Source organism: Phyllostomus discolor, chromosome 8 (assembly GCF_004126475.2).
Source record: "Phyllostomus discolor isolate MPI-MPIP mPhyDis1 chromosome 8, mPhyDis1.pri.v3, whole genome shotgun sequence".
Taxonomy (NCBI): domain Eukaryota; kingdom Metazoa; phylum Chordata; class Mammalia; order Chiroptera; family Phyllostomidae; genus Phyllostomus; species Phyllostomus discolor.
In genome coordinates, this window is record NC_040910.2 from 20,716,450 (window position 1) to 20,740,199 (window position 23,750).

The 23,750-nt window shown below is 39.2% G+C and overlaps 1 protein-coding gene across 1 annotated transcript in view; it reads right to left on the reverse strand.

Moving 5' to 3' along the window:
• The window catches only part of DCHS2 (dachsous cadherin-related 2), a 186,410-nt gene that overhangs the window by 94,479 nt on the left and 68,181 nt on the right, over positions 1-23,750 (reverse strand). Inside the window, exon 2 of the mRNA XM_028521730.2 lies at positions 3,899-4,090. Coding sequence (XP_028377531.1) covers positions 3,899-4,090 — 192 coding nt within the window. The remainder of the gene's footprint in view (positions 1-3,898; positions 4,091-23,750) is intronic.

The window sequence follows — 23,750 nt, forward strand, 5'->3', positions numbered from 1 at the left end:
ATTTATACACAATGGAAATTTATTTCTCACAGTTCTGGAGGTTAGAAGTCCAAGATTGAGGTGCCAGCATGGCCAGGTTCTGGTGAAGGCCCAGAGACTGCCAGGTTCTGGCTGTGCTCACAGAGGATGGCAGAGCTAAGGGGCTCTCCGGGCCCCTCTCATTAGAGCACCGACACCATGCGTGAGGGCTCCACCCTCAGGACTTTCCAAAGGCCCCGCCTCCTAATACCATCAACTTCTGCATTTGGAGGATCACAAACTTTCAGACCACAGCAATCATCACCCTGAAGATCGTTTCTTCTTTGATTTCTAGAAACTACCAAAGGCGCTACACAGCCTGTAAACACTTTCTTAGCTATCTTGAAAAGAAAATAGCTTTGGGCTGGGGGAAAAAATTCATCCCCTTTGTTCAAGCTGGGAAAGCTCTGTGGAAGGGTGACATGGTTAAGGATGCACTTGAATGTTGCCATAGACACTGGTAAGCTGAGAGGAAAGGAAGGAATTTCCGTAGGGTAAGTGTGGAGAGTAGGTTCAATATGGAGACAGAAAGAAGTAAGCAAGGAGGTTTAAATTAAATATCTGGATTGGTATCCTTTATTCCACTGAAAATGCTCCTAATTAATGCACTACTTTTTGGCAGCAAAATTTTTTTCTGGCATCAAACAATCTTATTTCTGTTAAGATAATTTCTATATATACTTTTACAAAATCATCTGAAACCAACTAATTAGAAACAGATGTTTGACTACTGCAGTATTGGATTTAAACTGGTTATGCAATTCTGAGGCGATCTTTTATAATTGCCTCAAAATCTACTAAGAATACATTTCTGAAGCCTTGGATAAATATTTTTGTGTGCATATATTGAGCTTTAAATAATCGCACAGACTTGAATGAATTTAAGTTCCTCTGCTTATTCCTATTGTTGCTTCCCACATGTTCTTACACAGAAACAAGTATTCCTGGACTCACATAGTCAGGGGTTGGTAAAATCTAATCAAATAGCTCATAGTAATTCTACTGAGTACAGTAATAGATCATAGTAATTTTACTGAACATTTTCATGTGAGTTTCTACAGGTTTACTTATAGTAACTATATTTAGACTCATTTTTCTCCCATCAACTCATGTCATGAGTAGGTAGATTCTCCCATTAATTTCAAAAGAGAAAATTAACCAGAAAGGCGTTAGCAGTGCCCATCTACACGAAGGAGCAGTCAGTAAGCAGATCAAAAAGGAATGAAGAAAGTCTCCAAAAGAGACTTAACTGAAAATCAAAAGTGCAAAACAGTGTGTATCTCTGCTATAGTGGAATGGAAACTAGACACGCTGTTTCGAAAATGTCCTGGGAAATGTGAATGGTCAGGAGTAGCCAAGGCAACCTTGAAAATGAAGAACAAAGCTAAAAGAATACGTGTATTATGCCCTACGATAAAGCTAAAACATTAAAAGGGGATGGAGATAGTACAAAGTTGACACATCGTCAAAAATAAGGTGTCTAAAAATAGACACACACATATACAGTCACAGGATTCATGATAAAAGTGATACTTCCGTGTGGCGAGGAAAGAATGATCATTTCAGCAAATGGTGCTGCGTCAACTGAATACCCACATGCGGAAAAAATAAGCTTGCCTCTCGCTAGGTTGAAAAAGTAAGTGTAAACGGTAAAACAAAGTTTTTGGAAGAAAACATAAAAGAATACCTTCCTGTCCCTAAGGTAAGCACATACTTCTTGAAAGGACAGTTGTAGGAAGTGGTGCGGCGGAAATGGAGACAGCCACTTGAACAACAATAACAAAATAAAAATTAAAAAAGAAAAGGACAGTTGTAAAGGGAAAAAGTACTAGTTACAAAGGGAAACAAATGGATAAACTGAGCTTTATTAGAATTAAGGACTTCTGTTGCTCAAGAGACACTAATAAGGGAATGAAAAGGCAAGCCACAGAATGGGAGAAGACATAAGTAAGAAAGATATACAAGAGAGAACTTGAACACCAAAAACACAAAGAGTTCATACAAATCAATAAGAAAAGAAGCCAGCAGTACAATACAAAATGTATAAAGTATTGAACAGACACTTCACAAAACAAGTTAAACAAACAGCCAAATGAGCATATGAAAATGCACTCAATGCATTTGTCTTCAAGGGAATGCAAAGTAAACCCCCAATGTGCTGTACCACTACACAAGGACCAGAGCTGCTGTAATTAAAAAGACATTAAATACCAAATGTTGGGGGACGATGTGAAGCACATGAAATTCTCGTAATTCCCTGGTGGGGGTATAAATTGGTGCAACCATTTTGAAAAGTTGTTTGGTTTTCTTGTAAACTAGCAATTCCACTCCTAAATATACACTCACTATAAATGTTTACATTTGTTCACCAAATTGCAACATATGAGATAGTTAACAGAAGCACTACGTGCAATAAAAATGGATACGTTCAGTCACAGAATAAATATTACTGTGAGTTCACAGGAAAAAATACTCTAAACCAAGGAGGATGAGTGAAGTATTGATACACACAGCAGCACAAATGATTCATGCAAATGATGTTGGACAAAAGCAGCAATAAAAACCCATACTATGCGAATCCATGCACTGAAAGTTTAAAAATAGGCAGACAATGTGTGGTGCTCAGAGTCAATAGTGCTTATTCTTAAAGGGTAGGAGGGTGGAAGGCAGAGTTACAGCGGGAAGCCCGGAGAGGCACTTCCAGGCTGCTAGTGACGTCTCTTCATCTGCTCTCACGGATGTGTTCGTGATGCAAAAATCCAAGAAGCTGTATTTGTCATTTGTCCACTCTTCTGCGTGTTTTTTAAATGTCAATTTAAAAGTTGGAAAAAAGAAAGACATCAGAGCCAATTGAAAGGGGCCTTCAGTGACCTAAGATGGGTCATTAGGTACTTCAGAAAGGAGATGTTGGGCAACATACGAAACAGACCGAATATGTTAAAATCCAAGAATTTAACCATATTCAATCTGTTTCATGTGTTGCTGAAGGAAATGAAGGGATGGAGGAAATGAAGGGATGAAGGAAGACATCATCAGCACTCTTTGGGAAGGGCAAATGCACCAACTCATTATTCCAAAAACTGATAAAATAAGGAGAAATAATCAAGTATAACTTGCCTTTCCTGTATGAATCATGTAGCAGGGTAATCAAGTAGTTAATGAGAGAATATTCTTCTTAGTTGAACATTCCATGTAATAAATGCAAAAGGAATAATAGAATTCAAAATCACCATATCATTACCTATAATGAGATAATGGTATGTGTCTGCTGATGCAATAAGAAGCACACAGCATCACCTAAATGCACCCCAAACTAATCAGATCTCTGGCTCTAAATGCCAGTTTATAGGAAATACGATTTTAAAAAAAACATACTAAATGAATCCCAAGGATGTAATCAGCCACATTCAGAATGTAGAACATTTATAGTACAAATTACTTGATTTCTTCCAAAAGTAAGTATCTTGTGAGAAAAGGTAAGGGGGACAGGGGCTGGCTACCACAGATGGAAACTTAAGGAAGATAAGTGATGAAATCAACTTGTGAACTTATTTGAATCTTGATTCAAACAAGCAGGCTATTAAAAGACACTTTGAGACAATCCAGAAATTTTTAAATGGAATGGATATTAGATATTAATTAAGGTTAATTTGTTATAGTTATGTTTTTTTAAAATCATTATCTGTTGGAGATATTATTGAAGTATTTATGGATGAGATAACATGATGGCTGGTATTTGCCTCAACATTCTCCAGCAAAAAAAAAAATAGAGGTAGTGATTTATGAAACAACACTGGCCACTGACAATCACTGGTACTCTCTAATGTACACACAGTGGTTCACTTTCGAGTCTGTTCAAAATTTCATACATAAGACTTACCCCGTCTCTAGCTTTCACCAAGAGATCATAGGTGGCTGGATCCCTTTCCCTGTCGGTGTCTTGGGAAACACAGATTCGCCCATCATGGGGATCAATCTGGAAGGCTCGAGGTGCTTCATAGCTCTGGAACCCATCATAAAGAGAATACTCAACCAAGCCGTAGAGTCCTGCATCCGCATCGGAGGCCTTCACCTACGAGACAGGGGGTTGATCCGTGAGGAAAGAGGAATGCTAGCAACCCTCTCCAGCTGGTTATGAATTACCGTCATGATTTGCACAACCAAGTAACCAACCCCCACAGCTTTTCACAGAGTGTAGGCTTTGGTTTTATCTCTCCCTCCCCTTACCTTCTGTGACAACTTCCCCTCACTTTGTGAGTTCTCCTTCTCATTTAGTCTCCTCTACCCATCCCTAATCTTTCACAGGACCTCTGAAAGTGTGAGTTCTTTGGGGCTCAGCCCTTCGTGCTTTTGCTTCTTATTCCTCTCACTATATCTGAGTGATTCCATCTAATCTCAAGGGTTTAAAAACATCCACAAGCTAACAACTTGACAACATATCTGTGATTCCCTTTCATACTGAAGCCCTTTAAGTGATGGGTTCAAAACCACTCCCACCCTTTCAGAACAGTAAGGGAAGGGCAGATAAACCAAGGGTCATGGGTAGCACAATTGCTAGTAATCAAATCCAACTGACAGAATTCACCCTGGAGTATGAGACTTGAATTCCCAAGCCGGGTTCCTTGCAGGGGTGAAGCCCCCACCAGGGCCCCAGAGAGCCTGCAGACGGAGTCCTACACAGAGGCCTCTCGGACCAGGGGGTGCACAGGGATGAGACCCAGCCCACACTCTGCTCACCGAAACACACACACTGATGTGGAGCAATAACTCACTGACCAGAGGAAAGGGCGTGTTTCTCTTTGCCCATAAATACCTTTTATGTTAGCAGTGGGCATGTGCCTGGTGGAAAAGAGAAGGAACTGGAATTATGAAAGGCATTTAAACTTATTTATACTAACTATAGGAGTATTTAGTGAGAAATACAATAGGCTATAGGGAACTTAAAATGTTTTTGAGCTCAAGAACTCAGTATAATGCATTTGATTTGCAATTCAATTAACAGCAAATATCTAAATAGTACTTACAATAAAATAAACACTTTAAGGGAAGATAAATGAGAGAGAAAGAGAAGAGAAGAGAAGAGAAGAGAAAGGAAGAAAAGAAGAAAGGAAGAGAAAGAGAAAGAAAGAAGGAAAGAAAGAAAGAAAGAAAGAGAAAGAAAGAAAGAAAGAAAGAAAGAAAGAAAGAAAGAAAGAAAGAAAGAAAGAAAGAAAGAAAGAAAGAAAGAAAAGAAAGAAAGGGACAACTACATGTTATGGAACAGGTACTATCCTAATTGTTAATATATATTACATACTTATAACTTGTAATGACCTCCGCTTTACGGATAAGAAAAGTAAGGCTCAGAGGGCCTAAGTAGCTTGCTGAAGATCACGTAGCTAATAAGTGTTACAAATGGCATTCAGATCCAGGCAGTTGGACAGCAGAGGACATACTATTAAGGATCATATTATCCTACCTCCCAAGTCCTACCCCTTGTCAGTTTGCCCCTCATTTATTGAAAAAAAACCCAAACCTCCCAAATCTCCTAAACTTCCTCTAGTGCAGATCTTGTTAGATTGCGTGCAACACCATGCCAAGTAACTGTTTACTTAACATGCACATGGCTTTCTCCCCAGAACAGCATTAGCACAAAGAAAGTCAACTGGCAGTAAAACCGGTGCTCTTGAGTCTTAGCTGAACCTTCTATTCCATGTGGTCAGGTTCCAACTGGTTTCCCAAAAGTAGAAAAATAGATACAATGATAACAATTGGAAATAAAAGAGAATTAAGCAGATAATTCAGAGCCCAACACCCCCCCCCCCACCATAGATATCCTATTAAAAAAGAACAGAGAAGAGGAAAGAAAAGGAGCGGCTGTTTCTTTGATTCATAGGACGCGTACTGCTGAGGCCCCAATGTCACTACGACAGTGGAAGAGAGAGCGGAGGAGGCCTTCTTGTGCTGAACTTCGTCACCCCGGAAGTTAAGTTCAGAATCTATTCACTGCACACAACTAGTTACATGGCTCCAACCTAACTGCGAGAGAGATTGGGAAAGTGAAGGATTGCAAAGATGTTTGGTGAATACAGTCTTTGTCACAAGTGCCTCTGTGTCTTCATCTGAAGACAGGCATGTACGATTATGTAGGTTTCTGAGTAGCCTCTACTATGTGGTGAAATTTAAGCAAGTGGAAAGTCATACCCACACAAGGCTTCCCAATGTGATCCTACTTGGGCAGCCCTACAGGTTTTTTGGAGGGAGGCACAATAGAAAACAATCAATCACCTACATTAATAGTATTTCTACTATAGTCAATTTAACTCTGGCTATTAAAAAATTGATCTACTCATCATCTACACAATATACATTCAGGAACTATACCCTAATTATTATGTTTCCCAAACGAAACCCCATCCCAGTAACATGTTCAACCACCAAAGTTCTCAACAGGCAGGAGCCTTCATCCCATTCCACCTTGAGCAAATTACTGGATGTGACTTTTGGGGATATTGTATAATCTAGCCCGGTGGTTCTCAACAGGGGCAATTTTGCTCTGTGAGGACATTTGGTGATATCTGGAGACATTTTTGATTGTCACAGCTGGAGAGAGGGGGCTGATGGCATCCAGTGGGTTGAGCCAGAGATGTTGTCAAACATCTTACAAGGCACAGGGCAAACCCCACAACGAACAATTCTCTGGCCCAAGTGTAAATAGTTCCGAGGTTGAGAACCCTGCACCTGATGAAACTCTTTAACAATTGGCAATATTACTTTCCTCTTTGTCTTTAAATTTTTTCAACTAATGACACAGTCTTTTAAATTTATCTTCACTCTCATCTATCATGTTCTCTGGCAAAATTTCATCCTGTGCAACTAGCTAACATGTTTGTGAGTTATTCTTCTCATCAGATGGGCTGAACCAGGAAACCCACAAACTTCCCCACTACAAAGGACTAAATTCCAAGTACATTTGGTCTATTCCATTCTGGCAGCTGTTAATGATTTAGTAGCCTCAAGTTCCCAAAGACACCAAATATATCTTCTAAAACCATATGGTATTCTCAGTAACTTTGGCTTGATTGGAAGATAAGTACAATGAACTTTGAATCCTAAAACTCATTCTTAGCCTTTAACAGCACGCATTAACAAGTTATTTAGCTTACATAGAACAAGTTTCCTTATTTACACTTTATTCTCATCTGGACTTTTGGTAAAGCAAAATATAGGGAATAAAAAGTGAGACAAGGCTACTGATCTCAATTTAGGTTAGCAATTCAGATTCTGAGTTTCAGAATCATAAAGTAAGAATGTATTCCTCTCTGTTTGTAATCAACCCCCTAAAAATATTGACCCAATATTCCAGAACAACATATTCTACCAACTAATATTTGGTATTGAATGCCTATAATTAATTTTGCCTCTTTATGAGGTCTATAATTCTCAATACCCATTGACCAACACATAAAATGTTGGCAATTTAAATAAATTCTATTGAAAGTGGAAATGGCTTCCCAAACCTTCAAGAGGAAATTCTGACTAATCAATAATAGGCTTGGTGTGCCCTTTCTCCTGAGACAGCTGCTTACATCAGAGAATCAGAGAAGCGTCTGACCAGCGTCTATTATCACAACTTTATGGGGCTAAGTTAGGATCTAGAGATCTCTGGAGGGTTTTATCCTTGAATCTGCTCCGAGGCATATTCCAGCGCTATCAGTGGCATCCCTGTGTGCTTCTCGCTCTCCATTTACCTTTTATAGATGGAGATGAGCTTGATGATTTTACTTTAAAATGATTCTGAATCAGAACTGCTCTCCCTTAGCCCGATATTTCACAAATTGAATGGAGACACTGTAAAAATGCAAAATGTTAATAGGATATAAATACCTCCCTGATTCCATTATTAGCTTCTTGAAATATAGAGAATGTTCACCACTTTCTTAAGTGTTAAAGGAAAGATATTCCTTTTACCCCTGGGTAAGGATTCCTCCATGTGCACGTGTCAGGGGGACAGGAGATAAACGGAGGACACTGGCTCTAGAAAGCACATTTGCATGTTCCGCAGTGGAGGGAATCAATTTGCATTTCCCTCATCAGAATAGCTCCCCCCAACCCCATTTAGGAAAGTCTTCTCTTCCACAATTGGGCAGCTCTGCTGGCAGTCACTTGCCCAGCCAATCACATCAGCGCTTCAAATCCCAAAGTCACCCCAAAGTCAGAGGATGATATATTGTCAATCATATCATTTAACTCAGTGACATTTACGGAAAAGCCCGAGAGCCCGATTTTTTTAAAAAAATGAGCAAAACACCAAAAATATCCTAGAGAAAAGTAGCTGTACTTTAGATGAAGTTTAACATTAAGTAACTCACTTTAACGTTTTTCTTATTATAATTTCCAAAATTATGTGCTATATCCATGAGTATATAACAATTTGCCCGAAGAAATGAAGTTATTGACACAACAAACCCACACATAGAACCTCGAACAGAAAGCAGAAAAAAAGAAAAAGAAATGACAAAATAACTTGTTACATTTGAAGTGCTCGGCCAATCGCTGATTTTTGCAGTTAAAACAGGATAAAAATGTCCCAGTGACAGTTGGATTCAGCGTCGGGCTCACAGTGGACGGTCCCCATATGCAAGTATGCCACTCTCCAAACACAGTTTGGGCAACTTCACCAACGACCTGTGTCTTACCAAGTCTGACAGTCAAGACCAGGTCCTTATCTTCCATACTGTCCAGCCACTCCTAACACAGTTAATCATCTCCTTCTCAATGGAACACTTCCTCATCACACCCCACTCTCTACCTCTCCTTCTCCCACGATAACTAAGTTTCCTTGACTGGCTGTGTTTTCTCCCCAGCCTCTGAACACTCTAGCACCCTGGGGCTCAGTCTTTGGACCACTCCTCTTTTCAAACCACACACACCGCCTGTAGTGGACATTGCCCACGAGGGACAACTCTAATAAATTTGACCTGCCTTTACCTTAACCATCAGCACATTCCTTCCATAGCTCAGAACATCCTCATCCTTGTCTGCTTAGCATATCCTATAAGCCTTGCGCTCTTGCTGCACTTGTTTGGGGTCCGTATTTTCTTTACTCCCCCCAAAGTCTCTTTTCAATTGTTTATTATTAACAGCATTGGTAACAAGAATAAAATTCTCTTTGTTCTGGTTCTTCTTGCTATCTTACAGGTACTATTCACCTCTGCATTGTGACACTTTCACAGGCAGTATGGCAGTGTGAACGCCTGTATTTGTTCAAGACAACCATCATTTTCAAATCCTTTATACTACTCTACCACCAAACTATAACATGAAAGAAAACTCATATTTAAAAAACAAATCGATCTTCAACTGAATGTCTTCATAGTATTCTTACAGGTATCTAGAAACACAAAGAATTACATGATCAGAAACATTTTGTGTGCCCAGAAATGAGTTTGTATTACAAATGCTTTATGATTACCGGAGATATTCACAATGTCTAATACCATAAATCCCTAAATGACAAACAAATTCACAAGAGGATCTTTGCTAAATATTTCCTCTAAGGTTTTATTTTTCTGAAGTTCAGACGTAAATTCTTTGGCCAGTGAGAACCTTATGTAAGGTTTGGCAGAACAAACAGGGAGTATAAAAGCTCACATCCTATTCCTATTATTTCTCCCTACCTCAAGGGTTTCACAAGGAGATTTATTTTTCAAATATACCTGATATGCACAGACATCAGTCCTTTCAAACTGCTGAGTAAACATCTCCTTTTCTCTCTCTGGATTCCCCGCTTTGGTGATCTCATCCAGTCTCATAATTTTAAGTTTCTCCTGTATTAGCACAAGCCCCGTTTCGTTTCTCCAGCGTGAACCCTTTTCCTGTGCCCCACACTCACATGGGAAAGACTTCCGTAACTTGCCCACTAGACACAGTTCATGGGCACCTTACGTGCAACACATCCACATACAAATTTCAATTTCTTCCCACCCACTGCCCCAAGTTTCTTCTCTCTCACCCTTTACCAATCACATGGCATCTCCATCCATCTTGTGACTCAAGTAAAAAACCTAGGAGTTACCCTTCCAACTCATTTTCCTAACTGTGAGAAAAAAAAACAACACCCAGCAAAATAGTTATAGACTCTGTCCTTTAGCTTTAAAGTGGAAGTCATAAATGATGCTGAGAGACCAAGTGAGGTAAATACAATCCATTAAACATATAAAAATACTTAACTTCAAAAATAATTAGATGAGCTCTGATTCAATCTTTTTCATTATTGTTTATATTATTTTTACCATTTAGATTGGGAAAGACGAAAATGCTTTTCTCCTCCAGTGAACGTTGAAGACATTCTCATTTTCCCGTAAGAATTTGGGAACAATACAAAAGATCCACCAAAATGGAGTCTGTTCATTTAAAACTATACAACGGATCCGTATGCATTTGTTGAAAAGAATACAGCAAATCCACATGTGCACACACAGAAAAATAAACAGAATACACTGTTAAAGACAAAAGTTGTAAAAACGTATGGGTCCAGTAAGATCCTGCTTTTGAATATAAAAAACTCTATATGCTGCAATGGTCCTATTTCTGCCTGGTCTACAGTCTCACAGATGAAGGGAAGAGCAAGGCTTTTCTAGCGACCCTGGAGGCACAGGGGCTCCGCCAGCATAAACCAGGGTCAGTGTCGGCCCCCATCGGGACAGATGTCCAAACCGGCCGCGGGCCTCCCACAGCTGTCCGGATCAGATGGAAGCCTTCTGCCTCCACCTCCACCTCAGGACTAGAATCATCCCTGCTCCCGAAGCAAAAAGGACGGATCAGAGAATTTCTGGGGCTGGGTTTGCAAGAGAAGATAAGGTGCTGAAGAAGAAGAGGACAAGTTAAAAAGACCAACAGACTAAGGCAAATGCCTCTGGAAGAGAAGGGTCACTTGCAAACGGGAACAAAAGCCCAGACCAGACAACAGGGCAAATGGGCAGCAAGGCTGGGAGCCCCAGACACCCTCTTGACACCATATGTGTCATGTGGCATGCAGAAATCTCAAACACAAAGGTGACTTTACAATGGTAGTTACAGAATAGTCACATCTATATAGAGATATATTCAATAATGTTGTAATAACCATGTGTGAGACCAGAGGAGTACTTGAAATATGTGCACCTGAAACTAATACAGAATAATATTGCATGTAAACTGTAACTGGAAAATAAAAATAATAAATTTTAAAAAAGGTGTCTTGACATGTTTTGTGGCTCCACCTGTGTGTTCGCTAGCAGCAGAAGAAAACCAGATACGAGTTTCCCAGCCGGCACCTGTGCCCCTGTGGCCCTTCCACACCAACAACAGGAGATGCAGGCGAAGGGCCAGGTGTACCACTGGGCCCGCTCAGAGGTAAGGCTCATTTCCTCTCGGCCAGTTGCCTAACCCAAGAGAGAAGACTATTGTGCAGAGTTACATAAATGTTCATATTTCCAAAGAAAATAAAAATCTGAAAAATATACCCCCAACTCCTAACAGGTGTTCTCTCTTGGGATGTGCTCATGGCAAACTTCGCTTTTTAAATATGTTTTTGTCAACAGTGCTTTCTATTGAGCCTGATATGGGGGTGTGTGTACATACATATCAGGCTCTCTCTGTACCTATACACACATTCATATATATGTATATGTACATGTACACACTCACACACATATATCTTCTATGTTATGTGATTTTAAGGGCCACTTTCTCCCCACTCCACCCACAAAGGACACCTTGAAAGGTCTACAGAGTCCAAAAAGGGGAGTTGGTTGTTGAATTTTTTTAAAGGATTCATTTTAAGCATCACATTCTCTTTTGGGAAAGAGTATCGTAAATTAGAATCATGACACTTTTATCTTGTAGTTGTACTTCTCCTGTACATGTTTTTGTAAGACAAAAAGCTACCCTGAATCTATGCCAGGAGGTCCTCCCAGGAAGGGCACGCTTTCAGATACAAACACAACCATGTGCGCTCTGAAGTCCAGGGCGGCCAGCAGGTTTGAAAAATTCTAACAAGAAAACAAATAGTAGGAAGGCCAAGTGAGGTTGCAGCCACAATATAACTTGAGGCTATGAGTTCCAATGTGGACTCTGACCTTCGGAAACATATTAATGCTGCTTTCACACCTGCAAGGCATCGTAATCACAGTTGGCAAACGTTAAGGTTTGGAAACTGAGACTCCATTCAGCAGCTTTGCTTTCCTGGGGGAAAAGAGAAGATGGTGCACGCAGGTCTAATGGAAGCACGGGCTGTACTGCTCTGGCCCCCTGCCCCCTGTACAAACACTTTCAAAGAACTGTGTATTTGTCGTAAGCATACTCTTTGCAGGGGTGTCCAACCCGTGACCTGCAGGCCACATGTGGCCCAGGATGGTTATGAATGAGAAATCATAAATTTACTTAAAACGTTATGAATTTGTTTTTGTTAGTGTTGGTGTATTTATTGTGTGGCCCAAGACAACTCTTCCTCCAGTGTGGCCCAGAGACACCAAAAGGTTAGACACTCCTGCTTAAAGGAAATTTTAATACATTTCAGTGTTCCCTTTTACAAAGACTTACAGGAAAAAAATTCCCCCAGGCTTTAGTTCCAGGAAAGCCAGTGCTTCTCCTGGGCACCAGGAATGTTTTAACTGGGCAGCTTCAGGAACCTTGTCACCCTGAGAACTGGTACCAGCTCTCATGCATGTACATGATCTTGCAGATTCTACTCTATGGACTAAATTCTTCCTGCCTCTGTCTTACTGTGCTACTTCATGTTCCTCTTCCCCATTTACCTGAATTTTACTTTCATCTTTTTGGATTTTTTATAGTTTTGTTAGTAGCTCTGTTAGTCTTTTAATTAAGTAGAGCACAAAACACACTTACTAAATATCATTGTACAGAAATGGATATTATAAACACAACAGCTGTATGACTGATAGTTGGCCAAGGAATGCAAACTTAGTAGGTATTTTTAGGCAAGAAGAGGCCAAAAGATCACTTGAAACATGCTGCTAAAATGAACTAAAGGTAAAGCATGCCTTGCAAGTTAGAATATCTACAGATTGACTCAAGTCCCATTTGGACGGCTGTTCAACTCACCCCACAATGTTCCGAGTCAACGTCTGGGCTTGAAAGCTTTTGTTTGAAGAGAAAATACTGGCCTCACATTTCAATGCATAGGAGGTGAGACAAAGACAGTATGAGGATGGTAAGTGATTATTTAAAGAAGAAACGGTGTTTCTGCATTGAATTAGCTTCCCATGTCTGTTTGGTAATTCTGTCTAATTAGCAAGCTCACTTGGCCACCAGTCTGAAAGAAGAGTCTCTAATTAGCATTACTGCTAATAATGTCCCAATCTGTTGATTCCTGAGGTCTTTTAATTGGCTCTGAACTCAGGAAGGGAAGGGATCTGTAGCGTCTCCAATGCCAACACTTCGCCACCACAGTTTCCATGGTGTCCCTAAGCCAACTGTATAACCTATTTTCTCCTATTTCACTTGTAATGCATGTATGTGTTCCCATCAAAAAATACAATCAACTGTTACACACACTCCTTGTTCCAGGATTTGTCTCATGATGTTCTTTCTGCATGGCATTCCTTCCCCATTCTACAGCAATATGACCAAATCCTACTCATAACTCGTTCATTCTTTAATATAAAGGCCCAGTGCAGTTGCTGCCTCTTCCAGGAAACTTTCCCTTAATGCACTCAGCTGAAGTAATCTTCCTTTCCACTGAATTCCCATAGGACCTCTTTCATTCTTATGATACTGATCACTCCCTATTCGAGTTGTGTGTCTTAAACCTTACTTGTTTAAAAAGGATTTCAATGAATTGGTAGGAAGTGAGCACTCTAAGAGAAGAGGAAGGTCTCCTTGGTGAAATTAACAGCCTTAGCCAAAAATCAGAGCCGTGACCGTCTAACCCACATTGGGTGGGGTTGAGGGGGCACAGAGGCAGGCGGTGTACGCTAAGAGTAGGCAAGGACATTGCACTATAAAGGAGGATGTGCAGTCAAATATCTGCTTTATTTAATGACACTAGAGGGTCCATAAAAGTTGGAATAGCAAAAGGACATAAATGGCTATATGAGTGAACATTTATTAGGCAAACGTATCTTATATATTTGTCCAATCTTATTTCACCACACATATAATCCGGGCTACGACTTAATGACTGGTTATTGTGTCTATTTCTGTTCTCAACTTCTTTCATAAATTAAGCCAAATGTTTGAAATTAGGGCTGTCTATGTCTAGGAAATCTATTCTATATTCAAGAAGGAGCCCATTTGTATTCTTGAAAATGGCTGAAGTTAAAATATGAGCTCTGCTTTAAATAAAATATTGCATCATATGAAATAAAAACAGTTCACTTCCGCTTTTTCAGCTTCATATCAAATAAGACTTGCTTTTTCACAAAACTACAACACACCTTTAATAACATGACACTGTGTCCTCTGGGTTTTCCAGACAACGGTCCCTCCTTAGTGGGCACTCTTTTACTCTTTAAGCCCTAGGGTCCCAGTTTTACTCATTCCATAGTTAACTTTCTCAAAGAGAGACAAAACATTCACTTTTTACTGGAGGTTTTCTTTTAAAAATAGCATCTCCTGAGACCCATATTTCACCTTTTCCAACACATTCTGTATACTGTTTGCGCCGCAACAGCTTCTTAAGATGAGACGAGGGAAGGGCTGAGAAGTAATTATCCCTTCGCCTGCATCCTCAAAAAAAAATGAATAATGGAAACCCGGCACACCATCTCAAAATAGCTTCTTATCTCTCAGCCGGACAGAGGAAAACTAGGTAGAAGGGATACAGCTGGTGAGAGGAGAGCTCGAAGGTATAAAACACAGGGTTGATGAGTGGACCAAGGACTGAGGCTGGAAAAGAAGATAAAAATGAGTGTAGAAGTAGATGCGCTTTGTTCTTCGTTTTTGCTCCACAGAGGGTGAGGAGTCACATCTGATACATTTACCTTCTATCTTCTTTTTAAATTTAAATTTTAAGTAACAACTATATGTGTGTGTGTGTATACAGATATGTAATATATATGATGTGCAACATGTTTTGGCACACATATGTGTAGTGAGATGATTAGCAGAGTCCAGGTAATTAACCTAGTGATTTCAGTTAGCTTTGCAAGTGTGTGTGTGCATGCGTGAGTGAGAACCTGATATCCACTCTCTGAGCAAGTTCCAGTACACAGTACATTATTGCTGACTAATGCCACTATGCCGTACAGTCAGTCTCTAGAATGGACTCACCCTACACACCTGACACCTTGCACCCTTTGACCAGCATTTCCCCATTCCTCCCCCCGACCCCGCCTCCTTGCCCTTAGTAACCACCATTCTACTCTCTGCTTCTATGTGTCTGACTTTTTAAAATTCCACATATAAGTGGGATCGTGCAGTAATTTTCTTTCTGTGTCTGGAGTGTTTCACTTACCATAACATCCTCTGGATTCATCCATGTCCCAAATGGCAGAATCACCTTCTATTTTAAGGCGGAATAGCGTAAAATCTATGTCCCTACAAGGCCTTGTACTATGACCAATCAATAGCTGTTGGTTTGATTTTAATTTTACTCAAATAAAGAATTATATATGATAAATTTTCACTATGCCCTATAAGAATAAAGCACTAAATAGAAATTTAAATCTGGGTGAACCATTTACTAATTGTATCAAATGGGTTTATTAGCCACTTCCCAGGGTGAAGAGTCAATGAAATAATGCACAGAATGTGCCCCAAGCCTCACACAGAGTAGACGCTCAGTGAAACTTGGTTACTAGTATTCCCACTTCTCATTTCCTGCCCATACCCCGTCTGCATCCATCACACCTGCAGCCCCCGTTGTCACCCTGAGGTCAGCAGTTCTCAGCCACCATGGGCCAGCACGCCTCTCAGGGCTCAGCCATGGAGCACGTCTCAGATAATGTGCTTACGATATGGAATAACTCCCAAAGTGCTTCAGTGGTTTTTGGAACCTAAATGTTATTCAATGCCAATCCTTATAAGGCTATCCCCATGAGAGTGTCACTCTTAGTCCTTTTCATCCCAGGAAGCTCCCAAGTAGGTCCCTTTCTCCCCAAATGACCGTCAGCCCCAATCACCGAAGTCATATTAATTTACTATAAGAAGTTAATTCTCCATTCCTACTCAAAACTAAAGCCGGAGACTAGATTTGCCTATTCGAATGCTCATTGAGGTAGTCTGCTCAATAGAGGCCGTTCATGGCAGGTCCCTAGGTCTGGGAGCACCGCACTGACAGCCTTCAGGACAGTTTTTCCTTCAAACATGATCAGATTCTTGGTCAGGACTCCGCTCCCCGCTCCCGCCTCCTTCTCACTGGGCCCAAAGAGAATAGCAAACAGACTTTTTTCCCCTTTACCGCCACAAGCCCTCAGTGTTTGTGGGCTTTTTCCATGCCTCCAAAAAACATCATCTTAAGAGCAGATTTGGAATTTCATGAAAGATTTCACGATATCTGTCTTCTGGGAGAACTGGAAACAGAAATCAAGCTATAAATGCTAGACTGTCATGCCTGAAAGCAACCTTCCATTTTTCACTCTGGGTCGATTTTAAAACGTGGTATGACTCCCACAACTGTTCAGAATAATTCAGTGTTTACCTACTCACCCTTCCCCCTGTGCTCTTAATCCTCCCTTCCAATCAGATGCCATGCAAGATTTTAACAGTACCTGCCACCCAAAATATGAAAAACTAGTGAGCACAAATCTGTTCGCAGTTAGAAATATTTTATGGGAATATTTCAAATGCTCAGCATGTAGGAAAAAACACATTATTCGAGACGTGCCTCACTGCTGTAAGTGATACCTTGGGATGTGAAGTTGAGAACTAGGGTCTCGGTGTGACAGCAGAAGGGCCGGCGGTGTGATGGGTAAAGACAGAAAGGTGGGCAGGATGATGGGGACTGGGTGCAGTAATAACTAAGGTTTATGGAGCTTAGTCATAAGTAAACATTTCTCTTTGTTTGTGGTTGCTATCTTCATATTCCCAGGAGATTTTTCAAAAATCACACCAAATGGGGAATTTTTTTAAAAATCACACCAAATGAGTAGTAAGATGCAAATTCCAGGCCAGCAGGGGGAGTTGGTGGCCAAGGGATTCCTACACCAAAGCTGAATCCATAAGTAGTTGGTCTTTAGCGGGCTGAGCAGTAAACAAAGTCAGTTGCAGCTGTGCCCAGAATGTTCTGCTGAGGTTTCCTAGCTCCAGGCTGTTTCACACCAGTCAGGGAAACCCAGGGGTCCCCTTGGGAACAAAGAAATAAAGAGGCAATTCCAAACTGCTATGAACAAGTTTCAGGAGAACATAAATCCACAAGGTGGTTCACACTGTACTGGTGACCTATAAAGAAATCACTGGGGTTTTTCATTTGTAAAACACTTGCCAGGTTTCTCTTTAAAGGAACTAGGCTCTCAAGACCATCCCTACTGATTGATTATATAAGGACCCTGCAGACTTCCTCTACAACCCCTTTTCACCCAGGAAATCAGCAATTTACAAATTTACATTACACCCCTCAGTATCAGCGCCCCCAACCAACCTGTCAGAGTATTGAGAGTAATCACCCTTGCACGTGCTATCTGAAGCCCTTAAGAAGCTGAATCCTTCTGTGCCTCGTCTCAGGACGGTGACACTTTCAGAAGCAGCATGATCTACTCTGAAAACCAAGAAGAATATCGAAGTACTTCAGGGTTTCTTGAAGTGAAGACAAGGGTCTTCACACTGTTCCAAGCAAACAGAACTCCCTAAACATCCTTCTTAGACATTCTTCCCTTCCCCCCAGGTTTCATAGTCACGACGGCTATGAGATCCCTCCTTCTCTCTAACTCTCTGCTGGGCTCATGTTCACCTCTTCCTTTACCCTACGCCCACCTATCATCCTCTGCCCACCCCTCCACGCACCTGACTCTCCAGCTTCCGACCATGTGTAGCTCCAGAAAATGAAATAAAAGAGTCCAGTCTCTTACTCTGAACTTTTTTCCTTCATTTCCCTATTATAGTAAAATTTTTATTCAGTGATATGCATTGATCTTAAGGTATAGTTAGATGAGGTTTGAGATAGATATAGATAAATGATGCAGATATAAAGAGATATAGATACCTATATACCCATGTAATCAACACATAAATCAAAATATAGAGCACTTTAGTTGCCACAGAAAGTTCCCTTGTTCCCCTACTCAATCACTCTCCACCCCTATAAGCGACCACCATTTTAATTTGTGTTGCCATGGGTTAATTTTGCTAGCTTATTATCTTCACATAAATAAAATCATATATGTGCTTTTCTGTGTCTGGTTTCTTTCACTCAACATTAGGTTTTTTGAAATTTACCCGTAGTGTTTCATGTTTCAGTAGATCATTCATTTACACTGCTGGGTAGTATTACATTAAATCTATATGGCACAATTTATTTTTCCATTCACCATGAACATTTGTGGTATTTCTATTTCAAAGCTATTGTGATGAAGCTGCTATAAACATTTTGGTATGTGTTTTTTTGTAGACATATGTTGACATTTTTCTTGGGGTGAAAATCTAGCCATGGAATTGCAGTGTTATGAGGTGATAGTATATTTAACTTCATAAAAAACTACCAGACACTCCCCCAAAGTATTTTACCAGCAATATGTAGCAGTTCCGGCCACCCCGCCTCCTAATCCAGATTCATGTTATCAGACTCTTTAATTTTATCCATTCTAGTGTATGTAAAGTAGTATAATATTATGACTTTAATTTTCATTTCCTTAATGATTAATGACGTGTGTAGATGAAAAGGGGCCATATACTAAACCTGACAAGCTCAGGGGTGACCTGCGTGGCAGCCTTACAAACTCAGAGACCTAAAGTAACCAGACAGGATGGTCTGAGATGAAAACTTTCTAACTAAAAGCAGTTCGTGGCGGGGAGTCATGTCCCAGGCTGGTATTTTTTCCTAACAAAGGTCAATCAATCATCCCCTTAACTGAGCCTGTTGTCTTTTTTTGCATCTACAATAACATACCTTTGGAATGTCAAAGTAATTTCCTTCCCCCCTCCACCTCTCAAAGAGCAACCACAGCACAAGAGCAGAGACCACAAATCTCTTTATTGTTATTATTATGACGTTAATTATTAACTGTTAACTATCCTATACCCACTGTGTAAAAGTAGTACTGGTATGTGTCTATTCTTGTCACTTTTTATCCAATTCCAGAGATTTCCCTGCTTTGCTTTCTCCCACCTCCCTAACCTATCACCAGTGTATTTCCTGTAACCCCCCTACGTCTTCCCCGTTGATTCTGATGTATATAGTAGGTTGTAAAACTGCCATTTTCCAGAGTATTTTCTCAATCCATTGAGATTTTGCTTCCCAGCAACTGTCAGCAGTTTGGCTCAAATAAACTCATAAAAATTCTTACAGGTTTGGACCTTTCTTACGTTGACATGTTGCACACTGTAGCACAGCGGCCCCAAACCAGGGAGGAGCTTAAGTGGTCATGATATTCAGAAAAAAACCACCTGGAGGACTGGCCCATGTGGGTCAGTACGAGAGAGACCGCACCTCCTCCAGTCTGAGGTTGTTATAAGGGGCCCCAGACAAAGGCAGCTCGGGTCCAGGTTGCACAAACCTACGTGTGGCCAGGAGCTACATTACATCAGTGTGTACGTGCAGAAGGAAAAGGTCAAGAAGCAGTCACAGGACGAGAACCGGCTCCCAGAAAGAGATAAGGAGGGAGTTACAATCCATTCCCAGAACAATACACATTCCTTCTGGCCAGGGGCCCCCGGCTGTTAGCCCTTGTCTCAGGTGCTGGGCGAGTCCTGTATTGAGCCCACACACACTTTTTGTAAATTTATTGGACATTTCTACATCTCTCTTTTTTCTGTCAAGCACCTACTCAAGTATTCTGCCTGTCTTTTATAGACTTGTTTGATATTTTATTAGTGATTATTACAAGATAGCAAATGTACTCTCCCAATATGCATCTTACCTTTTCATTTTCTTAATGGTATTTTCTAATGAACAGAACTTTTTGATTTTTATGAAGTTCAATTTTATCAGAATTTTTTGTTATTGTTTTATGGTTTGGGCTTTTTTGGGTTGTCTCTCCGAAATCTTTTCCTACCTCAAGAGTGCAAAGATACTCTCCTGTGTTTCCTTCTAGACGTTTGAAAGTATTCACTTTTACATTTCAGGCTATGAGCAACTTCAAACTAATTTTTTGTGTATGCTGTGAGATTGTGGCCAAGTTTTCACCTTACAGATATCCAATTATTCCACAGTGATTTGTTGAAAGGACTTTTTTTCACCATTGAACTGCCCTGATAACTTTGTTGAAAACCAATTATAAGGATAGCTTTCTAAATTCTAATTCTGTCCCACTGATTTGTCCGTCTTTATGGCAATAGTACACTTTCTTGATTAATATGGCTTTATATAAGGTCTTGAATCAGTTAGAGCAAGTCTTTCAATTTTGTCTTCTAAAAATGTTTGGCTATTCTAGACCCCTTATACTTCTATGCAAACTTTAGAATCAATTTGCAACTTGTCAAACACGTCTGTTGGAATCTTGATTGGGGCTCTGATAAAACTGTAGTTCAATCTGAGAAGAAAGGACATCTTAAAAGTGTTAACTGTACTAGTCTATGAACATTATAGGTCTACATATTTAGATCTTTATTTTCTCTCTGCAAAGTTTTGTAGTTTTTAAAGGACCTATGTATTTTTATTAAATTTATTTCTAGGTATATTAATTTTGATAATATTTAAAAGTTGAATTTTTAAAATTTCATTGACTATTTTTATTGCAAAAACAGGAAAATACTTGCTTTCTGTATATAGATTTTGTATCCAATGATCTTGCTAATCTGATTATTAATTAATTATTATACATTTATTAGGGTTTAACAATCATGTAACCTATGAATAAAGGCTGTTTTACTTCATCCTTTTCAATCTTTTGTTGTTTTTTTTTTTACTTGCCTTACTGTTCTGTTAAAGACAATCATGTACAATACTAAATAAAAGTGATAAGTCCTGGCTGATGTGGATCAGTGGATTGAGTGCAGGCCTGGTCTCCAGTAGGGGGCACACGAGAGGCAACCACACATTGATGTTGCTCTCCCTATCTTTCTCCCTCCCTTCTCCTCTCTCTAAAAATAAATAAAGATAAAATCTCTTAAGTAAATAAATAAATTAAAGTGATGAAAATAAGCATTCTTGCTTTTTCCTCATCTTAAGAGAAAAAAATCACATCTCTTGTCAAGCATGTAGTTATAACTTTTTTGCAGATGCCCTTTATCAAGTCCTGTAACCAGTTTGTTGACAACAGGCTTGATTTTTTTAAAATCTTGAAAAAGTGTTGAATTTTGTCAAATATGTTTTCTGAATGTATTGAGGTGATTATATAAAGTTTTCCTTCTATTCTGTCAATGTGGCTAATTTACATTGATTTTTAAATCTGAGCAACCCTGTGCTCCTGGAAGACACCCTATTTGGCTTTATTAACCTCTCATATATTATTAGATTTGATTTTCTACTGTTTTGTTGAGGATTTTTAAATCTATATTTATTAAATATACTCACAATAACTTTGTTTACTTATATCTTGATCAGGTTTTAAGTCAGGGTTATTCCAGCCCTTATAACATGAGTTGTAACACATTCCCACACCCTCTATTTAGTTTATGTATGATTGACATTAATTTCTGGTATGCCTGATGAAATTCACCCATAACGCCTTCTGAGCCTGGAGCTTTTTCATTTTGAGGGAGAGGGGTGGGTAGTTATTGCAAATTCTATTTCTTGAGTGGATCTAGAGCTACTGAGACTTTTGCTTCTTTTAGTGTCAGTTTTATAAATTTGGTTATTTTTCCTGTCATATAAGCTATCAAACTTATTGACATAAAGTTTTGTATAATAATCTTTTTAGCATATATAGAATCTGTAGTAATATCCTCATTTTCTTTCTTACTATTGATAATTTATTTTTTAATTTTTTTCTTGATTATTCTCATCAGGGGCCAATCAATTTTGTTAATATTTTCAAAGAAACTTTCACATGGTAATTTTATCTAATATTTATGTTCTACTTTATGGAATTTTGTTTTTCTCTTTATAATTCCCTCCTTTTATTTACTGATTTGCTCTATCTTGAACTTTGTTCTTTTATGATAGAAATATGTAAAGCAATACATTTCCCTCTATAACTGCTTTAACTGCATCCTACAAATCTTAATGCTATATTTTTATTATCATTCAGTTCAAAATATTTTCTAATTTCCTTTTCAATTTCTTCATGTACATATAGATTATTTAGAGTATCACTTAATGTTCAAATATTTGTGGTTTTTTCCTAGAAATTCTATTGATATGACTTCCAACTCAATTTCACTGTTGCCAGAGAACATGGTCTCTATGGTTCCAAGTTCTTAAATGTGCAAACACTTTTCTATGGGCCAGCATATGACCTCTGATACTGAACATTCCGTGTATACTAGAGAACAATGTGTGCTTTGCAATTGCTGGATATAGGGTTCTATAAATGCCAAGTGGGGAAGAGAGTTGTTTAAATCTACATACTTTTGAATCTGCTTAACCCATCAATTACTCAGAAGGGCTATTAAAATCTCCAACTTGCATATTTTACTATTTCTCCCTTTAGTTCTGTCAGATTTTGCAACTCTGTTATTAGATACATTCACATTTAGAATGATTATGCCTTCAGGATTAATTGTCCTTCCGTCATTATGAAACATCCCTCTTGATCTGTGGTAATAGTTTTTGTTTACTTCACCTGAGAAGACAAAGCCGCACCAACTTTCTTATGTTTATTATTGATAGAGTTTATCTTTTAACTCTTCTTCCCTTCCCCTCTCTGGCTTCTTTCATGGCATTCTCCTTATCTTTAGTTTTTGGCAGTTAAATGATGCTGTATCTAAGTATATTTCACCTTTTATTTACCCTGCTTGGGATTAGCTGATGTTCTTAGATATGTAAATTGATGTTTTTCTCCAAATCTGAGGACCGTTAGACCTATTTTTCAAATACACATGTTTTGTATCGCCCCATTCATTCCCTTCTTCCCAGGGACTCTGGTTATGTGTGTAGTACATGTCAGGGTAGGGCAAAAGTAAGTTTACAGTTGTGAGGATGTGAATACAGAGTTCATTCTTGTATTATTTATTAATTACTGTATTATTTTCCATAAGAACGCCCTGTCTACTGTCCAACACATCACTAAGGCTCTGTTCATTTTTTTTTAAAAAAATCATTTTTCTTTCCATTCCTCAAATTGCACTTTTTATTTCAGATAGCGTCCTTTTCATTTCTAGATTTTCCATTTAGATCATTTTTTATAGTTTCTATTTTTTTACTGACATCCCCCATATGTTCCCTCATTCAAACCTCCCTTCTTTTAAGTCCTTGAACATATTTATAATGGCTATTTTAAAATCCCTGTCTACGAAACCTAACCTCTGGTTCATCTTGAGGTCTACTTTTCTCTGACTCACATTTTCCTGCCTCTTTACATGTTTGGAAAAAATTTTTACTGAGCACTGGGTATGGTGTGTGACACGTTGTAAAGGGCCTGAATTATGCTGTTTTCCTTTCAAGAGGTGGTGTTTTTTGTGCTTAGGGTGTGGCCCTTACTTGAAGGCATGGTTCTTACTCCCGGGGTGTGAAATTTCTGTGATGTCAAAAGAATGTCCAAACTGTTCAGCAA